Source organism: Lissotriton helveticus, chromosome 10 (assembly GCF_964261635.1).
Source record: "Lissotriton helveticus chromosome 10, aLisHel1.1, whole genome shotgun sequence".
Lineage (NCBI taxonomy): Eukaryota > Metazoa > Chordata > Amphibia > Caudata > Salamandridae > Lissotriton > Lissotriton helveticus.
Genome location: NC_136071.1, coordinates 769,234,771 through 769,262,099, shown reverse-complemented (window position 1 = coordinate 769,262,099; position 27,329 = coordinate 769,234,771). Strand labels below are relative to the sequence as shown.

The following is a 27,329-nucleotide window of genomic DNA, read 5'->3' as shown; positions in this document are numbered from 1 at the left end:
TGCTGCAAAGAACAGCTATGTATTTTATGGGGAAAGCGGAGTGGATTAGTTAAAGCCAGCCTTTACCAGCGCTTTAAAAGAAATGAAATGTGAGAGAGGGGCTATGGAGAGACGAGTGGCACTTCTGCCGGGTGGTAGTGAGGGATTCCGTGGAGGAGGTCATGGTGGGAGAATGCCCAAAAAGATTGTCGCGCCACCAGCACTAAAGCCGGCCCTGGAAGCACTTACTTGTGTTCGACTGATAGTTGATTCCTGAAACATTCATGTAAATTTACAAAGCACCTGAAGATTGAAGCACAGACGTATCATTCCAAGAATCTGTGGCCTTGGCAATGCACCAGTTGAAGCTTAGAGCACCTAGATGTGGAGCGGAATGAATCATTTAACTGAGGATGGGTCCCAATGCGAACAAGTTTAACATATATAATTTTGGTTTTTGTCTCAACAGTCAACATGTAAATACAGCATGAGGGTGCGTGACATGTCATCTGACTTGCACTTTATTTCTATGAAGCAAAGTTAGTGATAATGAAAAAATTACTTAAGGTGAGAAAAAAAAAAAAGATGTCCGACACCACTTAAGATGTCATCATTTTTTCATTGCAGAGAAGCACAACAGTCGGTGCCAAGCATGCAATTAGCCATAAATATGCAATAATTATAGCTATATGCACTTTGTCTTCAATCTAATTAATAGATTACGGCCGTGTCATGATGTAATAACCAGGATCGCGTTTACAGCCATACTATAGGGGCTTCAGACTTTCACCACCTTTTGTTTGTCATAACGCAGATGAAAAGCAACTACAATGGAGCACGCCGCCTCCATTTACAGAGAAAATGAAAGAAAATGTTGTGGTGGTGCATTTAGCAAAAAGTGCAAGTCATAACAGTGGATCAGTAAACAATCAGTAGAAGATGATATAGGACTGCGACTACCCCGAGGAGTTCAAACCTGTTGGTTTTTAACCAGGTTTGCTGGACTTGAAATCCAAAATGTCCAAGGTTGTTACATTATTAAACCAAAAAAAAGGCAGTGGAAACCGCAATCTCGCTTTCAGTAGCCTCCTCGCAAAGCTATGCTCGTTGCAACAGAAATAAAATAATTCTTTTGGTTTTTAGGTAGAGTCTAGGCAGCGGTTGCACTGTGTTGTACATACTTTGTGGGTTTACAGCCCGCCAACTGCTTTTCAATTGTCTCTTCGAGGGTCCTTTTAAAACCCTTGTTTCCAAGTGGCGCATCTTTCTTATTTGTTCTCCTTTCTGATGGTTGGTCCCCTCCGACGGAGCACTGCTCCAATACATGTAGCCTTACACTTGCCCCATTTAAAAAATGCTTTTGGGACTACTATTTTCTTTGATTAATGGTGCTTTACACGAGCGCTCATTTTCACTAACTCCTTTGTCTGCACATGCCCTAACGCACACAAAGCCACTATTGTCTTAGCGCAGGCTGTGCGGGCTCAAAGCCATACCCTCCGCCCTCAGCCCTTTGAGCACAGTGCAGTCGCAGTCTTCTTTCATCTGGCAGGCTCACTCGGCCCCTGTTTATTTGCTACTTCGGCCTCCCGCCGCCCCACCTTACACCTGATAAATACATACGCAGTCTGTTGTCAATAGACGTGCAACACTACAGCTCGCTTGTTTTTCTATTTGACACCAACATCTGTTGCGAATTATGTCACCTCAATTTAAGTCTTTTCCCCAAAAAGTCTTCTAGCCGTATATGCCTACTAGTGCAGAACTTGGATGCCCGGTGCTCACACATTATCAGGTGAAGCTATATTAAATTTGTAGGGGAGAAACTATGGTGCATTTGGAGGGGTCGCAGGAACTCCCGTCAATGGACTGGCTACCATGAGTTATTGTGAGTTATCTAAGTTGCGGGGGACTTGGAGCTTGCATCATTGTTTAAGATAAGCTGAAAATGTTACCCACTTTTTTATTGTCTGTGAGGCCAAAGAGAGGCTTCATTGATGCCAGTAGCCGGAAGATCCTGGTGAACCATGTGAAATGGAATGCTGCTGACGGGTAGATTTCATCAAAGCAGGCTTACTTAATCTTGAACAGGTCTGTAACGTATTTTTTTATTTGTGTATCAACTAGTGTGCTTCCCCAGAATCCGCCCCGGACGGTAATGCAGTAGATGAATGTTCATTCACCTCTTCCTTTCTAGGTCAGTCTGGAAAGCCACATGTGTGTCATGCTAACTGTCAGAGCAGCAGACAATCAAATGTTTGAGTTATTTTTTTTTATTGTCTTCAAGCACGCCAAAGGAGTATTTATGTTTTCAGGCATCTACCCTATTTGTGTTGCTTCTTTTCCCATTCGCCCTTCTGGCCTGTCTGTTTCTTCTCTACCCTCTCCCTTCACCCCCATTTGTAATTGTATAGATCTTCAATCCCCAGCGGCACAGCACCCAAGTTAATGCACTGCATGCCTACACACTAATACAGTCCAAAAGGCAACACCTATTGGCTATGCCAATGCTTTTTTGCTTACAAGATTTCTTTTTAATACCACCTTTAACTGGGGAGGTTTCACGTGGCAAGGGCATGTGTTTTTCAACTTACTGACCTCAGCGACTAGGGGAATGTAGTATCATGCCCAACTACTCCATAATTTAACAACAGAAGCACAACCAAGTTAATTTGTCTGGATATGCAGTTATTATTGGGAGTGAGTTAGGCATAGTATTAAAGCTCAAGAATGTATCTCACATGCATTGGTAGCCACCTACCCACTGGGGTTAGATCATCTCAGTACATAGAGCAATTGATGACGAAGCTTGGGACTAAACCCATTGTAGCCAGAGATGAAGAGCTAATGGCCCACTACCAAGTTGTCGCAAACGCTAAATTCTGTTGTTCTGTTCTGTAGTATTTCTATGCCTGGGAAGAATGGCTTTCATTCCATGCATCTGATGCTTTGTGTTCATCTATGAACAGTTTGGCTGTAAATAAACCGAAGATAGAATTTGCACAGAGTAAGGAAAACAGCCATCCAAAATCTGGTAACTTAGGAGTTTTTTTTTTTTAATAAGAACTCAAAGAAAAAAAGGGTGGATAGAAAAAAGGGTTTGTCACCGCTCAAAACCTCATTACTGTGCTTACTGGAATATATCTTACCCACTTTCTTGCCACATATACAAGCCTGTTACTTCCTCTTTAGTTCTTTGTAAAAGAAAATTCACATTTTGTACCACTTGGAGAAAAGAATATTGTTATATAATGAAAGTGAAGATTAGTCCCGTTTAACCTAAACATTGAAATTAAATGTTGACTGTAAGAGAGGAGCCAGAAAAATAAAATACACCTCACTTATATCCAAAATGGTAGTAAGCGAGTGAGGTTAGCTCAACAAATTTCAACAAGCACGCCCCTGAGGACATTCTGAAATTTCCTTCCTACCCACATCCAGTATTTTTCCTCCTTTCCTTATTTTTGTCTTTCTGCCCTTCTTTTACTATGTCTTTTTCTTTTATCCATGCTTTGATTTTTGCTTTCCTTCAATCAACATCATTCTTTACATCTTTTTCATCCTTGCTCCACTCATCCTACATTCATGCTTCTGCCCTTGCTTCTTCCCATCAACCATCCACCCATCCGTTCATCGATTCATCTTTAAATCCTTCAACCTAAAGCCACTCAATCCATTCATCCTTCTCCACGTCAGCCACTTCTCTGCATCCATCCACTTCTCACCATTTATTCTCTCCAGCCATTATTCATCCTCTCTCCATCATCCATCTACTTTTCCACCCATTTCCCCACCCATACATCAATACATCCTTCTCATCCCTCTTTTTCTTCCTTCCATGATCTATTGTGCCATTGGGTTACCTACCATACAACGTCCTCCTGATACTCTCCTGCAGTGGAATTTATGAGTGAGTAAATGATTTGTAAAGCGCACAGCCACTCCACGGAGTGTCCTGGCACTTTATGAGATTGAGTTCAGAGACTGTCAGTCTGTGATCAAATTAAAGTGAGCTTTAAACAAAACGTTTAACATTTCAAGTAAATCAAAACTGCTCAAGAGCACACTACGCCCCACTCAACCTGCTGAACTGGGGGGTGATGATGCCCAGGTCTAATGTCAGGTCAGTTACAAGTTTCCTCGCCGTACACCACTCCTCTTTTAGTCGAGGTGTGCCACTTATGTACTGAGCCATATTTGTATATTTGGATATGACAGAAACATGTTCTTGTGGCTAAGTTATCAGTGTGAAACCAAAAGTCCACGACTAGTCTGGGAATACCCCCACATCGCTTGGAACTGTGTTTTGACCTAACCAGGGTCGGTTTTTGACTTGGTAGGGATGCCCGCTTCCACATTAATAGCCTGATTTCTGACACCCTCTATTCAGGGAAGGTCATTCAGTCCAATGCCTTTGTACATCTGATAGATGGCGGTACACCGTGATCAGTCCTGGAAGCTCATCAAATACAGTGTAGACGGCAGGGAGTTTTTAAGGACCCAAATCAAATGTAGATGTGAGTCCCACCTTTCAGTGTAAACATGGTAGATTATTAGCTTAAATCAAGAGCAGGTTGCAGCAAAAATGTGACTGCAGAGAAGATGGCCATCCGGATAAGATTCCCAACTGATGAGAGCAGATTATCTGGCGCAGCCTTAGTGCAGGTTCTTCCCATTCTACAGCAACCCATGCAACCATATGCCAACAATGAATGCCAGAGGAGCAACCAACAGGGACAACACATGTCTAAGAGTGCTGGCAAGATCAGGTAATGTAGCATATGAGTGAGCGAACTCAGATTCTTTAGACATCAGTTATTCTTTCTTGTTTGATGCAAAATGCTATATTATAATAGAAAATGCAAAAACTGCCACATTTGTCATTAAAAAATGATTATATAGTTACAATCTCTAAAAATAAAAAAAAAACAGGCTGATTGACAGGGTAACTGCAAAGAGCACACCTTCCTTTTCATGCCAACTAAAAAGGGTGCATTGTTTTCAATTGATGACAAACGCAGCTGCTACAGCAAAAGAGAGTCAGTCACGTCTTTGCTGGAGCCGAGGCAAGTCCTCAGTGTTCCAGACTACTTAATGTGCTTGCGCTGCTTGATGATACACAAGGGACCTACGAGTAGAGTCAGAGGAATGGCATTTTCTTTTCTGAACACAAACAACAAAGTTTGAAAGTGTATTCATTTTTGTATGTTTTTGAGGTTTTACATTGCACTACTTTGAGAAACTTTTTTTTAGGTCGATCCTGGGCAGTACATGCGCTGCTCTGCGAGGCATTCTGTATTAGAGTATGGTTTTGCAGCCCAACCCACTCTCTGCCCATATTTTTTAGTGGCTTGTGTCATTGTCCTTCTTAAATGCTGGCTTCTGATTCGTTAATAGTCTTGTTAGTCCCTCATTAGTACCGCCTTGTCTTCATTTATAACCTTTTATGAGGACTGGCACTTTTACTTCAGTTGTCACATGGTATATCTTATTTAGTCCGTAAGCACTATTTCTTTTAATGAGTTTCTCCTGCTACATGCACAACGTGCTTTCCTGCAAGATTCTGCGTGCCATGCGTGCTTTCACTTTCCAAGCAGCCCGGGACAATGGCAGTCGCTTCTTTGAAATGAAATAGGTCTTGCATTTACAAGAGTTGGAGCTATAAGCATTGTAAATTACAATGCCTTTAATTTATGTGTTAATTATCAAAACAACTAATAAAAGGCATTGTCATATACAATGCGAACAGCTTAAATTCTCTCAAATGGGAGAACTATTGCATTGCAAATACTTGTTCTAACTTCAAGACTAGGTAGTACAGCAGATGAGCAACCTGGGGAAAAATGAGAATGCTTTCCCCCACAATAAAAATGTTAGTTTCAGGATCTGCCTACTGAGCCACAATGAGTGGCATGTCAAAAAAAGTATCAAGTTTTGAGAAAGTATTTTAAACATGTTGAAGGGGGAATGTGAAGAATTAAATGCACCCTGCCACTAAACTTCTTGAAAAGGGCAGTTGATGAGACATTTTGTGTAGGAAGAGGCTGTCATGACAAGTCAAGATAAAGCACGCGGGAGCAGTCACTTACTTGCGCGGAGGACAGAAGGGGTGACCTCAATTTCGCTTGTTGGTTGATAAGGTTGAAAGGCAGACATGCTGTTGGAGCCCAGCTCGCTGCCGAAGATCTCTGGACTCTGGGTGCCAGTCGAGCTGGCGCTCGTGCCATCCCCCCCATGGTGCGGCTCTTGCTCATCAAATATTGCAACAAGCTGCCAGGAGAGAAGAGAAGACGTACAGTTAGCAGAGTGAAAACGACAGCAACTTTCTTCATCATTTAACAAAAGATAAGTTTTTTCGCGAGCGTACAAGGCACAAAAGGCCTGTGGTTCTTGGATAACAGAAAGTCATGGTTAATTATTATCTGGATCACATCTTTAAATGAATGACTACTACCAATATTCTGTAGGGTGAATGCTACCTTCCTCCCAAAGCCCTTCAGCTGCAAATCATTATATACACATCTGAATGTAATTCTTATATCATACAATTTCAAGCTTTAAATCAAAACCCATTAGCTTGAAGTATCTAATGACCAAGTCCAATTTGTGTGGCCAAGGATTTGCTCCCAAAAAAATTCTTGCACAAAAAGATTATGATGGATACGGCAAGCAATGAAACTAAGCTACCAGCCGTTCCCAGATACACCCACTAGAGTGTTATTTCTAAAAGTAAAATAGTTGCAGCAGAACACCTTTTGAGTGCCATGCTTTATGGCTTTAATACTGCACAATACTATGTATGCACACATCAAGAGGTAAAAGCTTACTTTTTTGAAGAGGTTTCTCTGTTAGCTATTGACAATAGAAAATGATCAATAAAGATTTTGGGGGAAGTAGACACTGGGGGGAACCTGGATTTATCAACAAAATCATACAGATAACACAGGAGTACGTAGTGCATTCTAGCTCCTCACAGAGGAGGACTGATTATTAAGGCACTAGAAAGAATGGCGGCAGACTGACTACATTAAAAGCCTTTGAGGCGCTGGCCTGCTGCACACGGCGTCTTCACTTCATAGCTCCTTAAGGAATAGAAGTTTTGCTTTTGAGATTCTTTAAGCTGCATCTAGCTGCAGCACTCACTCCTGTCCATCTTGTCAAGCAATGCAGTCTCTTCTCCGGCACCCCTTGACACCTCATGTTGACAGCATGCAGAGCCGGTCAAGGGACATACTGACTCGGCAGCTTGAGGGACATTCAGACCTGAACGCTCTGTGGGGCATCCACCCCAGGCAGCTCAAAGCCTCAGTCCACCACTGCTGACACACAACTTGTAAGTGGCCTGCTCATCAGCGTAGGAGGGCGGGTACAGGGAACTATCATGTTCAAACAAATATTCAATTACACCATTCAGTAAACCTTCCATTACATATAGTAGACGCCAAGGGTGCAAATTTGCTTTTCTCCCTAACACAACTGCAATATTAAGCGTCCCTTTTTAGTAGAGAAAATAGCTTTCAATGAAGATTACCCTCTGTTGGTAAATATGTATAAACCACATCAAGAGGGGACAGCACACGACTCCGACTCCTCCATTTCTCTATTAAAGTTGTGCTTTCCCTTAATTGAGGAGTCCTTCTATAGAAAGTTAACCCAGGAAACCCTAGGTACATGAATCAAAAGAAAAGTATCTTAACATACCACCCACTTATGCACACACATTCCAGAAGGGGTTCGATATTGTTTATGCCAGAGTGACAGATTTAAGTGCCTAATGCCAACGCAGCAACCAACTGCATTAGTTTGGCAAAATATGTGATCTCTGGGCACAAATACACCAGGCATGTTTTTGAACATTAGCATTACAGAAAAAAATATTACATCTGCTGCAATTTTGTACTTTCTCAGAGCCAAATTGTGAGAAGAAAGGGCTATTGATTGTGCACTGTAGGGTATAGTTAACATTTCTCTTTATTCACCCCTACTCTGTTCTACACAAAATAGGGGGTGTGGTTTATTAACCCGTCCGTGACTGTCGCTGACCACCAATATCTAAGATTATGAAAACGTCCTTTGGGTGAACAGAGGTTACATTTTGACAGACCAGAAACTGTACTAACTTTTAAAAAAAAGCTGCAATTTGTTTAGGAATTCCCTTTATTATGTCCAAAATCAACGCTACAAAGAGGAAATATTATGCTGAAAGTTACTAACCGCTGTGGAGACAAAGACAATAACACAAAGGTTTGTAAATATTTTTTAAGAAGCCTCGTGAAAAACCGATACAGTTTACAAAAAATATTTTCCCTTTTCACTATGTACACCAACATCTAATACACAATAGCTTAGACACCATGAGGTAACAGCTTAGGTAAAAACGCATTGATAATAAAAAAAAATATCTTCACACACTAAAAATGCATTTTCGTTGCACAACAAAAAGTCAGACCTGAAAAACTGGCACAGTCATAAAATGTTAAGACTTCATAAGCAGATCATTTTGACAAAGTGAACAGTCATACATTAAAATGGAGGCTTTGAGTACAAAAACTAACAGCACACCAAAGAGCGTTCGAGATAATGGAAAAAATAAGACATTGCCAGTTGAAGTTACTCTCAAGTCCACTGAAAAGTGTCAAGAGCACCGCCCAGCGACGAGCTAGCTCTAGGAAGGATGCTAATACGCCAAATGAATGAGGGCCAGTGGGTGGGAGGATAAAGTGCGGGAGGGAGCGAGAGAACTTGACAGGGGGATAGAAAGTCTTCCAATGTGCTACTGTCCTCCTACTCTATGGTCGTCACTGCTCAAGTCAATTATTTTCACTGACACTGCAAGAACGGTCCTTTCAGTCGACCATTCATTTCGCCACTGCTGTGACTAGTAGCTCAACAAATTAAGTGCTAACAAGCATTCTGGATGTGTCAGCAAAACACACGCCAAACTTCTACAGGCCATGTCTGCGAAGTCCATTCACGGACTTATTTTCTCACATTCCAAAAAGTAGCACATCTTTAAATTAGCTTTTTTTAAGCCTGTATAAAGCTTAGCAGCATAGGTTAGAAACCATACACTCCCTTCTCTACCTAAACCTAAATAAAATGGTGACAAAGCACGCCATTACAATCTGCTTTCAACCTTTTCTTTAATATAAAACAACCCCTCTAGAAAGCATGAAATAACGACCAATGAGCATGCATAACTTTTAATAATAAAGATTTAATGTACTTTTAGATATATATTAATGATATGTGCGTAGATAGCAGGGGATACGATTCTATGTTATCCACTGTAAACTATCTCACAGAATCAAGGTGATATACTTCCATGGAAAGGAAGCTAATTATTTTTAAGACAAGAAAAAAGTCGTCATAAAATCAATTCGACGCTTTCCGTTGACTGGGCTACCTTTAATGACATCGATGCAGCCCTTAGCAGTTAATCATACTTGGAGGCTTCTTCAAGTAAGTAGTCAATTAAAATGCTAATTAAACACTGCAGATTTGTGTTTGTTTCCAGCAAAAGGGATAAATAACAAAAGGTCGCATTATTTTAAGGTCTGTAAGTTCAATCAAAATTGTAGGGCGTTTAGTGACAATTGCATTACAGCCAGTAACCTTGATTGTTGGTAGCAGCATACACGGTACAACTAACTACCAACACCTTTCCGATGAAATCTTGTGTTTGCTAATGATCAAACATGTAATGATTTATTGACTACTCAATCATTAAACTACTACATCACTAGAGCAATTTTCCTTTCGCTAAGGTTTTGCTACCAGACCTCGAAGGGCACATCAATTGTACAATACACTGTGCCACACAGACATACTTTTGATTCCTGTTATCACCCAATAATTCTTAGTCATCTTTTGCAGAGTTTGGTTCTTCTAGGGCACTGGGTGACCACCCAACCGGCACATTTGATAAGTAACTCAAAACGTACAATTCTGTTGGGTTACTTCCTCAGCTGAAGCTTCCGCCTCGTCCATAAACACCCAATCCTGTGGGCCTACTTTCCAATTAAAAGATGTTGTGTAAACTGGTGAGGGAATCTTTTGTGGTACATGACTTTAAGAGGCGCAGGGACTAACGCATCTGCCAATCAAAACAAGCAACATTATTTTTGTCACTGGAAAATAAATCATTGACTTGATTTCACTTAAGGAGTCAACAATACTTGCATGTCTAGAGCACAACAAGTCTTCAACAGATATGAACTGGCAGACAAGAAAGAGCAAAACCCAACCAATACCTACAGCAACACAGAGAGCTGGGAACTCTATACAAATAATAAAGTCTTAGCTTGTGCATAGTGTATATCAAAAGTCTCACACAAGCAGTCATGATCCTCATCATGCCCTTGCTTCACGTAGAATAAACACCAATTATAAAAATTGCAATATAAAACAATATGCCAAAGGTCTGAGGATACCACCAAACTACAGATCAACACAAGCGTATTCTGTGTAGAGCTATATCTGAAAGCATACTACACCACAAACAACTAGATAGTACACTATAAACAATTTATGCAACAGGGGCAACCATTGTTAAGGAACCCAAAGTGGCACCTTCTTCCAAGCACCTGTGATAGTTTAACTTATTACAATTTAAAATAGTTAGTGTTTTGTTACCAGATTAGTGACAATTTCACAGGAGAACGTTCAAAGGTTTGCCAACCATCGCATTTCTAGTACAGCATACAGGCAAAGTTAGGAAACAAAAAGAGTTTATGTGGGATTTGTACTGAAAACCTCTTCAGACAGTATTTATATGGGCTATATAGAGCCACCTAATGCAATATCCATTAGGTAAGTCATCACCTTCCTTTTCTGTCCTATAGCAGATAAAGAAAAAAAAATATTAAGACCTACCACACCTATAGCTACTAATGTCACAAACTCTTCCAAATGTTGGTTGAATGAATTTGCATTCATAAAAGGATTTATCCCATGGGTAGAAGTGTGGCTCACTGGTTAGAGGAGGCAGACCTGGAAGCAGAGGTCAGCCCGGGACCAGGGTTCAATTCCCGGCTCGGTGGGGTCTTGAGTCGTAAAATGTCCATGGACTCGACAATTCTCGCTCCGGTGCCTACTCGATTCATGGGTTCACACTCTGCGACTCTGGGCAATAGCTTGCTTAATCTCCACAACGGCCCCTCGCGGCGGGATGCCTGGCTTTCACCTTGTGGATACCCTGCCGGGGTTATCTCACAGGGGAATACCAGGACGGGTTTCCTAAGCAAGCGCTTAGAAACCGCTTGGTGATTTGCGCTATATAAATTCCTGTACATTTACATTTACATTTACATTTAGATCCAGAAGTAAGGTAGAATAATGGACATGTGAGCCCATGTACTCTCAGGTGCAGGTTGGGGGGGGGCTGCACTGTAGGTACACTACACTGATCAAAGTTGGTGAACACCCACACATTTGAAAGACTGAGCATTCACTAAACCTTTGAACACCACCTCTCCAAAGGGCAAGTGTCCGAGATTTCTATAAGCAAAGGAGTAAAATTCGAAATTTTGGAAATTGAAAGGGAACTCCTCATTGATTTCTGGGCATATAGGGAAAGGGGATCTTCACTGGGAATTATTTTCCCGTTGGAGAAACAAAAGGTTAGCAACTGCACCCCTAACAGGATTCTTTCAACAGTGGAAATGCACATACATAAGTACATTTACTTTTAGGTAAATAGGTTTTGCATGTGAGAACCAGAGAAGAGGCAGCAAGCACTGCTTTTCGAGAATACACTTGGATTTTATTTTAAATTCCACGAAATCTTTGATTAAAAAATTGTTTTAACATCACAGCATTTGCAAGTCTAAGTTCGCACGCACTTCCGTTTTCAACATGTGTGCAGTGCTGGTTTTGAGGTGGTCACTCATTAAATCAAAACATGGATTAGAAATGTTTTCTGCATCTTGGGTGGAGTCTCCAGTAGTTTACTTTACGAAATATATTGACAGAAGAAAAATCTCAAGGACACAAACCACATTTCAGAATTGAACAAAATGATTTTACAATTGCGACAGTTAATGATTTTGTAATTTTCCACTGGCGATTATCTAACCTAATGACTATTTGCTAAGCTAATGCATTGATTCAGTACTCCATACTAATCACATTTCAGACTGCATTCGGAGCTTGCTTTTAAGGCCAAGCATCATTCACCATAAATTAATTGATTTGATGTGACTCTACATGATTTAATAAAACAATCAAAAGAAAATAATAATTTGCAATCAATGTCAAGGCTAAAACTAAGCTTTATAAAAATCAGCAACATGCAGTTTAAGACATTTGTGATAAAGCGCCATTCTGTCAACGTAGAGGGGAGCTGGTGGGGAGGGTAGCCAGAATTAGGAATGCTGCACAAGTAAAACATCCTTAGAGAATTAAAAAACACATGACTGGTAAATATGCTCCATTAAAAGTAAACCAAAAAACGAAAATAGTTGAGGGGGAATATAACAGATACCCAGACTATTTAATGAAAACAAATCTGAACAAGCTATTTTCTCACTAGCCAAGACAAAACATCCTTCTAAAAATGCAGGCTTCAGTTTACATCTGGTCATGTTGACTTCTGCACTGCCATTGTCAGCACTTGTGAGAATAACAGGCGGAAACTTCATAAACAGAGTAGCACTATCCATGGAAGATTATCTGCCTAACATTTTTCAAGCATTTTTTTTTAAAATACACAGTGAATCTCAGCCTGTTCATTTTTTTGCTTTAATGAAGGGGCTCGGGTATTTCATAATGCTATTTTTCTGGATTAAGTTTAAAACTCAATATCACCGTCGGAGTTGAGCTGTTCTAGGATTTTATGACTTTTCTGGTGAAAAGGCTGGAGCCCTCACCATATATGAACATCTCGGAGTGTCAATGTCATACCTGATGTACTCGGCGGTATACGGAAATGGGACTTTAGGGTTATGAGGCTGGGTTGAAGACTATAGGCCTTCCTAGACGCAACGTTTTTTCACCACAGTCAATAGCTGAGCACGATTTGCAATTACCAACTCTCTTTCGAAGGTAGGAAAAGCCGGATGTTATTTCGAAGGTAGGAAAAGCCGGATGTTATTAAAACAATGGATTCAATTGATGCAAATAACAGGGAATGCTGGCCATAGGAGAGTGGATGGCAACAAACTGCCTAAAACTCAACTCGGAAAAAACCGAAGTGGTCATTTTTGGTCCACTTCAACCATCTTGGTCTTTAGTCTGGTGGCCATCTACATTTGGAGCACTCCCTACACCAGTGGCTAAGGTCAGAAACCTAGGAGTCACCTTTGACGATGGCCTTACTTTTAGGGACCATGCGAATAAAGTGGCATCTACAGCTCACTATAAGTTACGCATGATTAGGAAAATAAGTCCGTTCCTACCAGCAGCGGCCACCAAAACTTTGGTTAGCTCCTTGGTCCTTTCGGCACTCGACTACTGTAATGGTTTATTTTTAAACACCCAGGTTAGGGTTTTAAAAAAGCTGCAGTCGATACAAAACGCTGCAGCACGTCTACTCTCGGGAATTCCAAAATTCACGGCCATTTCCGGAACAATAAAACAGTTACATTGGTTGACCATCCAGAAAAGGATTACGTTCAAATCGCTATGCATAGTGTACAAATCCCTAAACAATCAAGGTCCTCAGTTTCTAATGGACCAGCTGGTTCGATATCTTCCCCCTAGACAGCTTCGGTCCTCTAACCTTAACCAGCTAATGATCCCCCGGTCCAAAACAGTATCCTGTGGTGATCGTCGCTTTCTGACAGCAGCACCTAAACTATGGAATACCCTGCCGCAAGACATTAGATTAAGCCCGTCTCTCCTGCAGTTTCGCAAGAAACTAAAAACCTGGTTGTTTAACCAATAGTTTCTTTCCTTAAATTATCCTTGACACCGCAAGCCGCACTGAGCAACACTCATGCAAATATTCTCTAGCGCCAAGACGCCCGCGGGTATTAGTTGCGCTTTACAAATGGCAATAAATAAATAAATAAATAAAAATAAATAAACTAAGGGGAGGTTTGTATAATGTTTTCAGGGTTTATGAGAAGCAGTTGCTGCATTAGGAATCTGTTTTCCTTAGGAGAGGCTATCTACTCCAACACTGCTGCTTCTTTGATGGCACACACACTTCAATTATGCAAATAAAAAAATATTAGTGGCAGCCTAAATATGTGCATATCATCTCAAAGGCACTAAAGACCCACTGGCATAATGTTAGCCAGGGACACAGTAGAGTCGCTATGGAGCCAGCCAGGGGTCAATAGAACAATATCGCTGATGGCCAAATTTACTAGGGTAAGAAAAAAGAAATCCTGCTTATTTGCAATCAAACGTCACGTTCTTGCATGCAGGATTTGTTGTACAACAGAGTTTGATTTATCCAATGAGGTCTACATTTATTTATACTGCCCCTTGGGTGAGATATGGCCACTTGCCTTGGACCATAATACTCCTATTGGGAAAATTATGATCAATGGCAGTCCAACAGTAGTCACAGTAAATCGCAGGATTAAGGCGTATATTTAAATCCATGATGTAGCCGACTCCTCCTGCAGATATGTTTTACAGCCATGTGTAAACAGGAGTGCGGCACCTACCAATTGGCTTCTGTCCAATCCAGAGGGCTTGCCCGCTAGGCACATGTTGGAAAGATGGTAGTTTGGGCATCTAGTTTGAAGAGAATGGCCTGGTGCACCAGCTCAGGATTGGCTAGCCCAGGTACAACTGGCCGAGTGACAAGGATGGTCTCATTTCCTGATAGCATTTAGAAGCATTTAAGAGTTAAACATTGATTATTATCTCTAGGTAGTTATCAGGAGGCAACCTTGAAATCAGGGGATACATCAAATTGTATTTTGTGAAAACACATTTATATAAAATGAACATACTAGATATATCTCGAGTAAATGATTTACAGAATCAAGCTCATACTCTTCACAATATTATTTCTAATTTAGAAACACATTCGAGAATTTTGAAGAGCATAATTCTGCCAGAAAATGAACAAAAATAATCCGTACTTTCCGCATACTCATCAAAAAAGACTGTGATGTGATCCTGAGCAACATTACCTTAAAATAAAGGTTTCCAATCGGATCAATTGAAATGCCCTTCACTTGCAAGAGAAAGCAAAGCGCCAAAGGAAGTCTGTGAAGGTTAGATGGTAACTTAAAAAAAAAACTATCTGACAAAACAGAACAAAATGGTTTCATCAAGACGTTAATACTTGTCATATTTCACATTTTAAAACGTCCAAGACATTATCCCTGACATTCCTCCTTTGGCATCTAATCAATGTATCATCACAACTGATATTTAATGCTCTTTATCGCTATAAATTATGGTGTCGTGAACTGTGCTGGTGCCAAGAAGCTTTGAAAGGTTTTTAAGCTTTACTTTTGGAAAAGGCTGCTAAGAGCAGCACTTCCACTAAGGCTGGTGTCTGCTTAGCTGCAGTGAGTATGTGAACTGATGCCATGAAGTCCACTTATGCCAGGGCATCAGGGAATGGAGACTATCCCTCTAATTTGGGCATTATTTCACAGAGATCCAAGACTCGATGTCAGTAACTCAACTTGCGCCCTGCTGCTCTCATTAATAAGTCTGAAGTCACATGCGCATACGTAGGAATTAAAGACGCAACAGGCTGCCTACACAACGTGTGCGGCATAGCACACATCTGCATGACTTCAATGTCTGGGGATTATTACTCACTTTAATACTGCAGCCCTCCCTGATACAGATAACATAGAAGAGGCCACTAAGGCATTTGAAGTTGCCATAACATCTACTCTGGACACAGTTACCCCAAGTCCAGGAATAAACCATCTCCCTGGTTCACCGCAGCATTAAAAGTTGAGAAACTGTCCACCAGGGCCGCAGAACGTCTCTGGAGGAAAACACAATCCGCCAGTGACCGAGCCAAATAAAAAAGAAAGCCACCGCTTATATCTAAATAATATTAAACGAGCAAAAAAGCTGTATCTAACAGAGAGGATTGAGAATGCTGCCAAATCCAACAGGGAATTATAGACAATTTTGAAAGAGTTTACCTCCCCAGAAGCTACTCAACCCTATTGCTCCTACACAGGATTGGGTCGATAAAATAGCTTTCTTTTTTGATGATAAAGGTAAAGATAGCTATAGATCTTTCCCCCAAGAAAACAACGTCCTTATGTCTTCAGTTATGAAGAATCATTTACCTGTACCATTGCTGATGAAGTTTAAACCAGTAACCTGTAAACAGTTGTCAGAAGTAATGGACAAAATTAAATCTGTCTCTCCTGCCGATCCTCTCCCCCCCGGATCTATAGGAAAATAGCCTCACAGCTGACACCGTGGTTAACAGAGATTTTTAATATGTCTCTGGAACAAGCTGTTGTACCAAGAAACTGGAAAATAGCACACGTTAGACCCATTCTAAAGAAGCCCACATTAGATGCAAATGAACCTGGAAGCTACCACCCCATTTCACTGCTGCCTTATTTAGTTAAAGCTATCAAGGCCCTGGTAAACAAACAACTAACTAATCACTTAGAAAGCCATAAGCTTCTTGATTCCTCTCAATCAGGGTTTCGAGCAGCACATAGTACCGAAACTGCAGTAGTTGAAATGGTTGACAACATCAGGCTGGTGTTGGACAAAAAGGAATCAGCAATGCTGGTTCTGTTAGATTTGTCGGCCGCCTTCGACACCATCTGCCATGATATTTTGTTACAACAACTCTGGGAGATGGGGGTCCGAGGGAAGGCTCGTGACTGGTTTAATAACTATCTAAAGCAGTGGTTCCCAAACTTTTGACTCCTTAGGACCCCCATTGACTTACCACTTGAAGCCGACGACCACCAGCAATTTGTATGATTTAATTTTCAAACATTAAAGAGTAATTTGAAAAAATAAACATACGTGCACAAAACAAATACTCGAATTACTAATAATTTTAGTATTTTATCCAGAAAATTTTAATGGGAAGTTTGGTGCTGCATCTCCGTGATTAAAATTTAAATGGTTGGTTTTATTTCGCAGTACGAGGCTCCTACTCCTGCCAGGGCCATAGTGGAAACCCAAAGTAGCCCTGGCAAATGTTTTCAGACCAGTTCTCATACAGTGCACACCAAGTGCAGTGAGTGAGCCTGACCACTACAAAGGGGGCTTTGGGAGGCTCTCCCCCAAGAAAATGTAGGAAACAATGGTGCATTCTACAATAAACTTATCATTATATATTGAATTGTATCATCTTTTAAAGAATAGTAAATGATGACCTCACTGTGCACCAGGATACAACAATCTTTGTTGGGGTTCCTCGATGATTCCCTTATTATCACCCTTCAACAGTGCCCCTCATTTCTCCATAGCACACCTGTCACATGTATTTCATTTGTTTTATAGCATCTCTCATACCATTGTAGGATGTCAGAGCACTTTACATCACACACATATAGAGACAATGAATCATACTTGTAAATCAGTGTAGAGAAAATGTTACATAAGGCAAAGGGGACTACAAGGTATAGCATTCACATGTCATTCATACTGGTAGGCATGAGTACTTGGTCTGGAAACGCACATACTCAGGATTCAGAACATAACACAGTGGTTAGCATTGACTAACAATAAAAATGTATTTCCACCCAAATAAACTCCTTTAACAGCATCAGGATAATTAAAGACTGGGGAAAAAACATACGTTACTAACTTGTGCCGTGCAGTGTGTAAGCAGCTCTTTGATGAACGTTTATAGATCACTGTGCTAGATTATGATCGTCTCTTATGAGCTGCAGAGTAACAAAAGAATCTCTGTGATAAAAGCAGATACCCACTGACCTATGCACATGAAATACTGTTTTTTAAAATGCACGGTACACGTTCTTTGCAGCAGGCATATTAACCCTCTGTGCTACGTTAGATAAGTCAAACCTGCCACTGGACAAAACTCTCCTATCTCCCGCAGGTACATTAATCATTGATGTTATCTTGCCACTTTTATTGTTGCTCAAAAACTGCTAATTCTACAAGGAACTTTGCTGTGCTTTTAAAACTGCTGCCTGCGGACCCCCTGGGAATGCGCCACGGACCCCTGGGGGTCCACGGACTCCAGTTTGGGAAACACTGATCTAAAGGATCGTTTCACCACCGTGCACTTAGGCTCACAGGCTGCATGTAGCAGACCAGAATGCATTGGAGTTTCCCAGGGATCTATCTTGAGCCCTATGCTCTTCAATCTGTATGTCACCCCGCTGGCCAAGATTATTAGATCCTATGGGTTTGAGGCCGTCTCGTATGTAGACGATTCCCAGCTGCTGATCACCTTTGGCCCAGGCCCAACTGATACTATGATCCGGTTTAAAAACTGTATGCCCCACATTGACAACTGGATGGGCAAAAATAAACTACAGTTAAACAACAGCAAAATCGAGATCATTCTGTTCGGCAAGGCTGAAGATCATTGGTCAAGCAGCTGGTGGCCTCAGACACCCAGCCCCTGTCCATCTCCGAAACAAACCATCTACAATCTGGGGATTACCATCGATAACAAACTTTCCATGAAAGCACATGTGAATCGTGTTCTGGGAACCTGCTATGCCATCTTACGGAAACTACAGAAAATCTTCAAATGGCTACCAATTGAAATCTGGAAGCCACTGGTGCAGGGCCTTATTGTCAGTCGCATGGACTATGGAATCGTCTTATTGGCCTCTATCAATGAAGATCTTTTCTCCAAACTACAGATTCTGCAAACACGGCAGCCCGATTAACCCTGGATCTGCCTCCTAGGTCGCCATCCGTCCCCAATTTGAAGCTTCTTCATTGGCTTCCAATTAGGAAGAGAGGGCAGTATAAAAAATCCTAAGCCTAACAAAAGCTTTTATGGCACCGGTCCTGGTTATCTTGGGGAAAAACTGAAAAAAGATCAACCCGTGAGAATTCTTAGATCCAGTTCTAAGCTCCTCTTTGTTCCCCTGCGGGTTCGTACTGTGCGTAATGGTGGCAGATCTTTTTCCCATCTCGCCTCTTATTTCTGGAACCAGCTTGCGCCCAATTTTATGTCCATCCCAGACAACCGACGTTTCTGTAGTGAATTAAAAACATGGCTGTTCTCCAAGTGAAATGAGATAGAACTCAGCCTGTTGAAGGGTCTGCAAGCGCCTTGAGACCTAAAGGTGATATGTGCGCTACACAATATTTTTTGACTTTGACTTTATCAAATTTTCAATACTAATCATCCAAGCTCAAAGAAAAAATGGATTTGGAGACATCAAAACAAAGTACCATCCTCGTGGGTTGGGCATCTGGGGATTGGCGTACGTTCCTGGCTGGTTTCAACGTTGGGCGGGACTACATTAGATAACACCTCTCCTCAAGGCCCACCGAACCAAACAGGTCCATGAGCATTAACTTATGGGAGGCAGGCCCATGTAGACACTGCCACAACAATCCTGGCCCACCATAATTAATACTGCCCAATGGATAACCTTAGAATACATTTAAACGTAGCTGCATGTGACCACTTCAACTTTTTTTTTAGCTGCAATGTCAGGAGGAACTGCTAGTATGTGGTGCATCCGGCACAGATTAGCTGTAGTGTTTTAGCTGGCATTGGTGCGCTGTGTCAGAAGGCAGCGCTACTCCTGTGGGCGGGCAGAGAAGGCTCAGTTAGAATGCAACAAGCCCATAGATCCCATAGTGACAAGGCGCTGGAGGCGGCGAGGGCGTGAGAGGCATTGGTAGTGGAATTCCGGATGCAGGGCGGGGACACTGACTCCGGATTGTCAGGGGCGGGGGGGGGCGGGAGGGGGGGAGGAGCAGGTATGGGCAGCTTCCTCTGGACTGGGGGAGATTAGCGCAGGGGGAGGTCCCCGTACAACAGGAGATCAAGGTGACTCTTAGTATGGTGGTAGCGATGGCCTGTCAGCATAGCACACACAAAGTTGGTACCTTGATAACACTTCTCATCTAGATCACAGCGGCAGGGGTGGGGGGGCTGGCAGTTGATAGATATTGAGGGGGGCCACGCATAGGACATTATTTAAGATTTAGAGCCTTGAACTCAGACGCGACACCAGGTTGATAGAGGGGGCTCGACATTACAGTGCTGGACTTGGAATGGGGATTGTATGCTTTGTTAATCGTTGAATAATTGTCGAGTCTGATGTCAACAAGAAATGTGGGGTGCTTTGTACCTGTAATGGTCCCTTCTCATGTCTTGTTTGTGTTTTGAAACAATAAAAAGATTTTTTTTTTAAATAAAAATTGGTGCGCTGTGTCAAGATAGTAAAGAAGCACCAGATGATGGGTCTTCAGAAAGTTTTTTTTTTTTTTTTTTTAAACCTTTATTGAAAGACACGTAGAAGTACAAGCGCAGGCCTACAACCACAGGGGCCGGCCGCAAAAGCAGGAGAGTCAAAAAAAAGGCAACATCAATGCGTACATTAGAATGAATACAGGATAGACGTGAAATAAAGACGTTAAACAGTCAGTGCCAGGATAAAAAAGGTTTCAGTTTACATTTTATAGAGGAGGCAGCAACCATATCTACCGGGCGTCACGCAACATATACAGAAAACGAGGGGGGGGGCGGGAGGGAGACAGCCCCCCACGCAATCAAATAACCCTAGTAGGGCGAAGCCCAAAGACATCCCACGCCCAGCAAAGGTTCAAAAATAAAGGACAAATGTCAGCAAACAAATAACGTGGACGCCACACATACAGCCTTCCCGCCCCGGAAAAGGAGAAAGTGCGGACACGTACGAAACAAAGGAGTGAAGACAAAGGGACACAGCCCACCCCCTGAAAAAAGCAAAAAGGGACCATAGAATAAAACAAACTAAAATAACAAACACCCCCCCCCACCCTACATCACTGTAATGGCTACGGCCTACCCCACTAAACAGCGTGCCTGTCGCCCAGAGTCACCCGAAATATAGAAGAAAAAGAAAGGGAATAATAACAAAGAAAGAGAAAGAAGAAAGAGAGAGAAGGAGAGGAAAAAGAAGGACAGGAGAGGAGAGGAGCCAGCGATCGAAACATGGAATACTACCCCACCCGCAACAACGGATCACCAATCGAGGTCGAAAAGGACATTGAAAAAAGCCCACACAAGGATGAAAAACAAGAACTAACCAAAATAATGAGGCCTGGAGATGCCATTTAAAAGGGTCCCACAGGTACTCCGGCACAATCACCCCTGTCCACTTTTATGAAGAGTCGAGCTTCCAGACCCCGCCACGGCCGAAAAGCAGAATGATACAGTGGGTCCATACCAGTCCAGGAAGGCCAGTGGGATCTCCGCAAAACACCGTCCCGGCCAACAAGAAGCAACCAGGAGAACTCGGCAGCAGTCAGAATGCAAAAGTACCTCAACGATCCACGTGGCCAAGCACAATATCTGGGCTGTCCAGCACGAAGCAGAGAAATCAGGATGTAGGAAACACTGCAGCATCGGCACCGGGTCCACATGATCCCATAGAATCAAACACCCAGCTGGAGATCCCAGCACAGCAGCCGGAGAAGTTTCAACCATTACAATTCGGGAAGACGACACCGCGTCACAAAATGGCGGAGCAGCCATGGCGGAGATCCGCGACTCCAAGTCTCGGCATTTCAAGGACAGGTCGATCCCCAGAGCAGCCAGGGCAGACAAGACAGCACTCCGAGTAGGGGCCGCCCGAATCAAACGAGGGCTGGAGAGAACGAATGCAGCAACTTCCCTGTCTCCAGGAGAAAGATTCTCCGAGGAGCCATCCGCCATCTTAAGCACAGCGCCCGCCGCCATCATCGTGGGCGCCTCCAAGTCCACCAGGAGCACCGGCGGCCCCAGGGCACACAACCGATCCGCGGCGGATGGCGCTCGGCGGAGAAAGGAGAGTCACCAGAAGAACGGGCGTGCTCCCCACAACACTCGGGGGGAGCCCAGCACCGGACCCCGGGCGGGACAAGCAACAGGAGTGGGCTACCCACTTGAGGGGTGCCGGACAGCGCGGCTTCTCTTCTTCGGGCCGGCAGGCAATCGGACATACGGGGTGGCCCACCCGCGGGGGTGGGTCCGCTCCAGGGCTTCCGGCCCGCGGCTCTCAGGCTCCCAGCATCGGGTCTCTCCACCGGGTCCGGACCGCCGGTACTCCGAACATCTCCGGGCAAGCACAGCACTCGAGGCCCCGGCGTCAGGGCCGGGAAGGCCAGCAAGGCAACAAGGGCAGAACGCCGAAATGACTGCACGCCAGAGCCCCGGACAAGGATGGTAAGTGAAGGCTCTTACTTGGTGACCAAATTCGGAACACCCCGAACAGGATGAAATACAGGATAGGTGGCGGGGAGGAAGAAATCACGGAGCGAGGCGGTTATGCGACTGTTCCGATCGCCATCTTGGCTCCTCCCTGGGTCTTCAGAAAGTTAACTCTTGGGTGATGCAAAAATTATTAAGCAACCGGTTTCGCGGCTTTGTGAAGTTGGTTTCTTATTGATATATAGACTGGACATGATCACTGCAGATCGAAAATGCTAAATTTGTATTACACTGATTATGAACAGACCAACAACTGTTCTGCAACCAGGGTCTGGACTACATCAATCCCACTGTAGAGAGCTGCCTTACAAAGCCATCACAAATGGTCATGAGAGGGCAACAGAATGCAAGAAATTGCCTCAAACGTGGCCATAACAATAGGGAAAAGAGAGCTACCAAACACCAAAATATAGTTTGCCTGTGGCAACAAACGTTCTGGGACCAGATTGATTTGTAACCACCACTGTCAATTTCAAGCAACAAAAATCTACACTCTTCCAGACACAAGGACTTTTGCTGCTGACCGGCTAGTGTACGACCTCAAACTCTTGTGCAAGGCCTGGAAAAAGTTGAGTTATTGAAAACATTTGCTGGTTGGACAGAGTCTTTTATTTTAGAGGAAAGATTGTGAGAGGACGGAGGGTGTGTCGATCAAGACTCGTCTTTTCAACAGAGACAAAATAGTTTGCAGTAATGAAAATGTGTGTTTATGTCCGAATTTCCCTTTAGAATGTCTCTCTGATTGCTCCTGTGATTAAACTGCAAGCTGTCAAAAGGCACAAATTTCATCCTGGATGGTAAACACACGAGGACAAAAAAGAGGAAATGTGGAAGTATACACATGAAAGCCTTCTGATGAGATGAGCATCACTGGGAGTTAAAGATGAAACACTCAGAACTATTCAGACCAACACTAAAAGCGCATGAAAGTAGAAATCGGCACCAAAACGAATGCTAAACATAAAATCTTTGTGCTGAATTAAAAAGGATCACCACAGAATCACAACCAGGAATCGGAGGTAAAAATGAGACAGGTTTGTCTACCTGGCTAGAAACAGCTGAAGGCACACCTCTGTAGCTAACTGTATGTAAAGAGTACAAAGCCTGAGTGTAAACTGGCATCTGCAAAATTAAAAAAAATATATATTTATTAAATGTTTTAATCATATTACTTGTTACAGTGCAATATAAATTGTGATAAACTTCCCTGGACCATAGGTTTGGGCATGTGAGTGCATCATATGTTAGTAAAACAGTAGAGCAGATTAATGTTCAGCAGATAATCCGCCACCGATGAAAATTAAGGTCAGCGATATTTGCCACATAACTGCGTGTAGTTACCGCTATTAGCCCCAACAAAGAAACATACAGCATCTCCAAGACTTATGTCACCAGACACCGAGACACACGATTTTCATCCACTTTCTGTCCGCTAGCTGACTCTCACTCTTTTTCTATGGGTTAAGGAATTTAAGGCCATATTGTGTTCAGTGCCTATATGTGAAGAGAAATGCAGTGGACTCCAGAATATTAAAGAGCTTGCATTTAATATAACAATGCTGCACATCTGTGAGAAAGTGGACAGTAAGTAGCATCAGAATTACATCAGAGATGTAGCATCCTCCCCAGCCCAGGAGCATGCAACAGACCACGCCACGCATGAAGCTCTGGTTTGCACGTCTTTATGCTTCAGCATGCAAACATTAATTGAACGCACTGCGTCACAAAATTTATTAACCACACCCAGTCACCCCCACCAGATTACATAATACTTGTAAGGATTCTGTCGAGGACCAAAAGAAGCCTCATACACAAACACAGGACACACCATCTCCCCCTTTGTTAAATTAAAAGTACGAACAAATATATATACAAATGCACATTATAACTCCTCGATGAGGAGTCAAGGTGCTTGCAGCAGTCTTTCACCTCTAGTTGTACGAGATAGAGGAGGGGTGCCTTCATCTGGCATCTCTGGAGAAGAGTCTGATGCTTGACCTGGGCACTCAGGTGGACTTGCCTCACTCAGAAGGTCTGGAGCTGACAAATATTGAGGCAAAGGCTTGAAGTGTGACAAGTCTCTGGTTATTGTTTTCCAGGTCATTGGGTTGTTACCATATGTCCTTTGCTCACCACAACTTTCAGCGGTTCAGTGTCAAACGGAATATCCGTCTTGTGTTTCTTCTTCTGCTTGACAAGAACGCGGTCTCCTTTCTCAAAAACCATGTCTCGAGCAGACGACATACTTGTGCGAGTGCTTTGTCATGTTCCTTTCGTGTAGCCCTACACACCAGTTTATCATTACTGTAGTTAATAGCATGTGTGAAAGGCTGAATTATTCAACAAGTGACAGCTGATGACACCAAAACTGAGTCTATTATATCTAAACAAACCAACATGTGTTGAAAAAGTAGTAATATACCTACAGTTTTCTTCCAGTTCAAGTTGATGGTAACCTTTGTTCAGATCAAGGCAGGCGATAACTGACGCAATTCAGCTACATGATCATGTCCACAATATGCGGACCTGGATGTCTCTTTCGATTGCTTTGTTGGTCTGTCGCATATCAACACAAAGGGGCACTGCACCTCCCATGTTCTTTTTTGGTACCACCACAATTAATGAAACCCACAGTGTTTGGCCAGTACACCGCTTGATGTCATGTGTTTCTAGTTCCTTCTCAGCTGCTTCCTCCAAGTGAAAATCAATTTGGCAGTGTCGCTATGTAACGGGCGAATATTTTCATTAATGTGAAACTGTACATTCATTGTCTTAAGTTTTCCGAGCCCATTCAACATAGTCAGGAATTGACTCACTATTTCAGAATGCGCATTCAAGTTCTAGTTAATAAAGATTAGTCCCATGTCAGCAGCAGTATCGAAACTTATTAGGCTTGCGATCAACTAAGTACCTGGGAGGACATGAATAAACGCTTGCACTGTCTTCTTGTGCAGCATGGTCGCCATAAAGGATCCTTTGCTCAGCAAGGGTGTAAAAGCTGCCCAGGTGTACACCTCAGTTCGACGGTGTGACACGTGGTATCGGAGACAGTTCTTTGTACTTTTAGTCGGCATGATATTTATGGATGTAACACTGTCTATAATGAAAGTTGTAGGGCAACTATTCACCTTGAGCATGATTTGGGGATAATGTCCAAATGAACTTTGATGCTTCATGTGGCATTTCTTTTCAGATTTGTGATTTCCTTTGCCAGGGGCCTATCCTACAGGCGCAGGTCGGTCTTTAGCTGACATCATCATCCATCCATCATCCTCATAGTCACTCGACGATGACATCACCAAACCGTTGGTAGATGAATTTGATAACGCGTGACTTCGTTTCATTTCCACGTGCCTTAGTCAATGTTGATGTTTGGCCTTGTGGAAGTGGCTAGAGTGCTTTTGGAATTTTTTGGCACCCATCTACTCGTCTCTTCATGACACCCCTAGTTTCTCTTTCACTTTGCAAACAGTTATTGAATGGTTTTCCTACTCGCAGCTTTCACACAGTTGTCCAATGGCAGGACATTTACCTCTATGTGGAAAGGTGCCTAAAATGAAAGTGTGTCCTCATGTAACGTAACTGGTGCTATTTAAAGCGCTCTGATAACTGATTCGGTTCGGTTCTAGTTCGCGCTATATAAAACTCTGCAAAAAAAATAAAAAAAAGGAAAATTCACAGCAGAAACACAACTCCATTCTCCTCAGATAGATGACTCTGTGGACCTCCGTCTTGTGCTTCTGCTTATGTTTCATGCTCAATGCAGATTAGTTTTGGGTTGTTCCAAGTTCATTATCAGCATCTTTTCTATCAGCACCTTCCTCCCCTCTTGACACCATTGACACCATTGACCACTTTCTCCAAACTGAGCATTTCTCTCAGCATGTATCGTCGGAATGAATTTGAGAGGCAACAAGACGCATGGCTTCTTTATTATTGAATTCATTGAACTTACAGTGCTTTATAAGTGTATCAAATCTCTCAACAACACATCCATCGTCTCACACGGTTGCTGGTCCGCATAGTAGACATTCGGCGTCTTCTTAATTTATCTAAATTATACTTCACTAGCTTGTGATATCTTCTTTATCACTTCTTTTACTCCATCACCTGCAAGGTTCTTTAAGTATTTGATGATCTTTTTATCATCTGCTTCATCTATAGCATCTATGAAGTCATCGAACGTTCTGAACCAGGCAGACCATCCTGGTGTCAATTTTCTGCTTTTTGGCGGTATCGAAAGGAGGTAGTGGTTCCAGGAACACAGCGGCATTGTATGTTCTTCTATTTCCTACTGTGTCAAGAGTAAATGCTGTTCAGGTAGCGCTTGAACTTCTGTGTCTCTTGGCCCAGTGGTACCTCTGCAAGCATGAGCCTGCTCACAGGCGCTCGAATTTTCGCGCCCCAGCTTAGGTCTGCGGGAAACATCTTCCTTCTTCACAGTGAGTAATGATTTCATTTCCTTCATGTGCTCCTCACCGCTCTCAACTTTATGCATTATACCTGGCTGTCACTACCTTTAGCGTTTCTGGGTACCTGGTTGTCACTTCTTTCAGCATTTCTGCTTTGTATCAGTGCTGGCTCTATGTTATGTTGTGGGGCAGTATCTCTTCTTTTAGCCTTACAGTAAGCTTACTGACTGTACTCCTCTGCCCCGGTAGGGCCTTCACCTTCTTCGAAGGGCCTCCCAAAAGCTGGAGTAGTGCTTTGAGTCCACATATGGCAACCATAGACTACTTCTTGTGGCACACACAAGCAGTTTGCTAGACCATGGCAAACTCTTAAGGAGAGCAGTCTTGTATGTTTTGAGGCACGTGTACCCTATCTCCTCGCTAGTTGTAGTGTCCTTTCCAGCCCAGAGCATGTAACCGACCACACCACACACAGAACTCTGGTTTTCACATCTTTATTATTCTGCATGCAACAGTTAACTGAATGCAATGCTTCACAAACTTTATTAACCACACCCATTCACACCCACCTGATTGCGTAATACTTGTAAGGAGTCTGCCGAGGACCACTAGAGGCCTCATACATATAAACAAAG

The 27,329-nt window shown here is 42.7% G+C and overlaps 1 protein-coding gene across 7 annotated transcripts in view; it reads right to left on the bottom strand.

Annotated features, from left to right (window-relative positions):
• The window catches only part of PARD3 (par-3 family cell polarity regulator), a 1,362,300-nt gene that overhangs the window by 940,491 nt on the left and 394,480 nt on the right, over window positions 1-27,329 (bottom strand). For all 7 annotated transcript variants that reach the window (XM_078663327.1, XM_078663329.1, XM_078663332.1 and 4 more), the window contains exon 3: window positions 6,069-6,249. In XM_078663327.1, coding sequence (XP_078519453.1) covers window positions 6,069-6,249 — 181 coding nt within the window. The remainder of the gene's footprint in view (window positions 1-6,068; window positions 6,250-27,329) is intronic.